General features: G+C 54.7%; 1 protein-coding gene across 1 annotated transcript in view; it reads right to left on the bottom strand.

Moving 5' to 3' along the window:
* Positions 1–278, bottom strand: part of LOC103761336 (carboxypeptidase A1) — a 5264-nt gene extending 4986 nt beyond the window's left edge. The window contains exons 1-2 of the mRNA XM_029965623.1: positions 214–278; positions 3–41 (exon numbers count right to left, since the gene is read on the bottom strand). Coding sequence (XP_029821483.1) covers positions 3–41; positions 214–278 — 104 coding nt within the window. The remainder of the gene's footprint in view (positions 1–2; positions 42–213) is intronic.
* Positions 279–1149: the final 871 nt, after the last annotated feature.

Raw genomic sequence — 1149 nt, 5'->3', positions numbered from 1 at the left:
GCTCCTCGGGGCTGGTGGGGACCACGCGCAGCACCTGGTGCCTGTGGGGTCGGGGGGGGGTTGGGGGTGCAGGACAAGCTCCAGCCCCCTTGGCCCATCCTAATTCCCACCCAATCCATCCCCCCATCCTGGTGAACTGCTCTGAGCCCCCTCAGGGCTGACCCAGCCCCTCCTGCCCCAGCCAGCAGTGTCCCCATCCCGTGTCCCCCGTACCCAACAAAGGTCTCAGTGCAGGTGGCCACGGCCACCAGGGCGGCCAAGAGCACAGGGATCCTCATGGTCAGCGGGGACGGCTGCTCTCGTGTCCCAAAGCCGCCCCGCAGCTCCTTAAATCCCTTTGGGACGGCGCCCGCAGCTGCCCCTTTTCCCAGGGCCGTGGGAAGGCCCTGCCTGGGACCAGCCAAGGTCGGGCCCTGCTGTCCCCCATCCACGGCATTCCCAACCTGGAAAAACCTGTTCCAGGAACCTGCCAGGGCCACGGGTGAGTCCCCTGCGAGGTGGGACAGGGAGGTGCCAAAATCCCACCGCCCCCAGCGGAGAGGGAAAGGATAAATTTGGGTTGGGAAAGCGGGAGATGCCCGTTTTCGCATGGAGGGACCCATGGGCTGGATCCCTAAACCAGGGCTGTGGTGGTGGGGAATCAGGATTAAAGCTTGGCCTGGGAATCTGGCTTAAAGAATCTGGTTTAAAGTCTGGCCTGGGAATCTGGTTTAAGCAATCTGGTTTAAAGCTTGGCCTAGGAATCTCATTTAAAAAATCTGGTTAAAGCTTGACCTGGGAATCTTGTTTAAAGAATCTGGTTTAAAGAATCTGGCCTGGGAATTTGGTTTAAACAATGTGGCTTAAAACTTGGCCTGGGAATCTGGTTTAAAGAATCTGTTTTAAAGCTTGTCCTGGGAATCTAGTTTAAAGTCTGGTCTGGGAATCTGTTTTAAAGTCTGGCCTGGGAATCTGGTTTAAAGAATCTGGTTTAAAGAATCTGGCCTGGGAATCTGGTTTAAACAATCTGGCTTAAAGCTTGCCCTGGGAATCCAGTTTAAAGAATCTGACCTGGGAATCTGTTTTAAAGCTTGGCCTGGGAATGTGGTTTAAATAAACTGTTTTAAATCTCATCCTGGGAATCTGGCTTAAAGTCTGGCCTGGGAATCC

Source organism: Manacus vitellinus, unplaced genomic scaffold (genome assembly GCF_001715985.3).
Source record: "Manacus vitellinus isolate BGI_N305 unplaced genomic scaffold, ASM171598v3 scaffold_110_pilon, whole genome shotgun sequence".
Lineage (NCBI taxonomy): Eukaryota > Metazoa > Chordata > Aves > Passeriformes > Pipridae > Manacus > Manacus vitellinus.
Note: the sequence above shows the minus strand (reverse complement) of the source record. Positions and strands in the feature narration are given on the sequence as shown.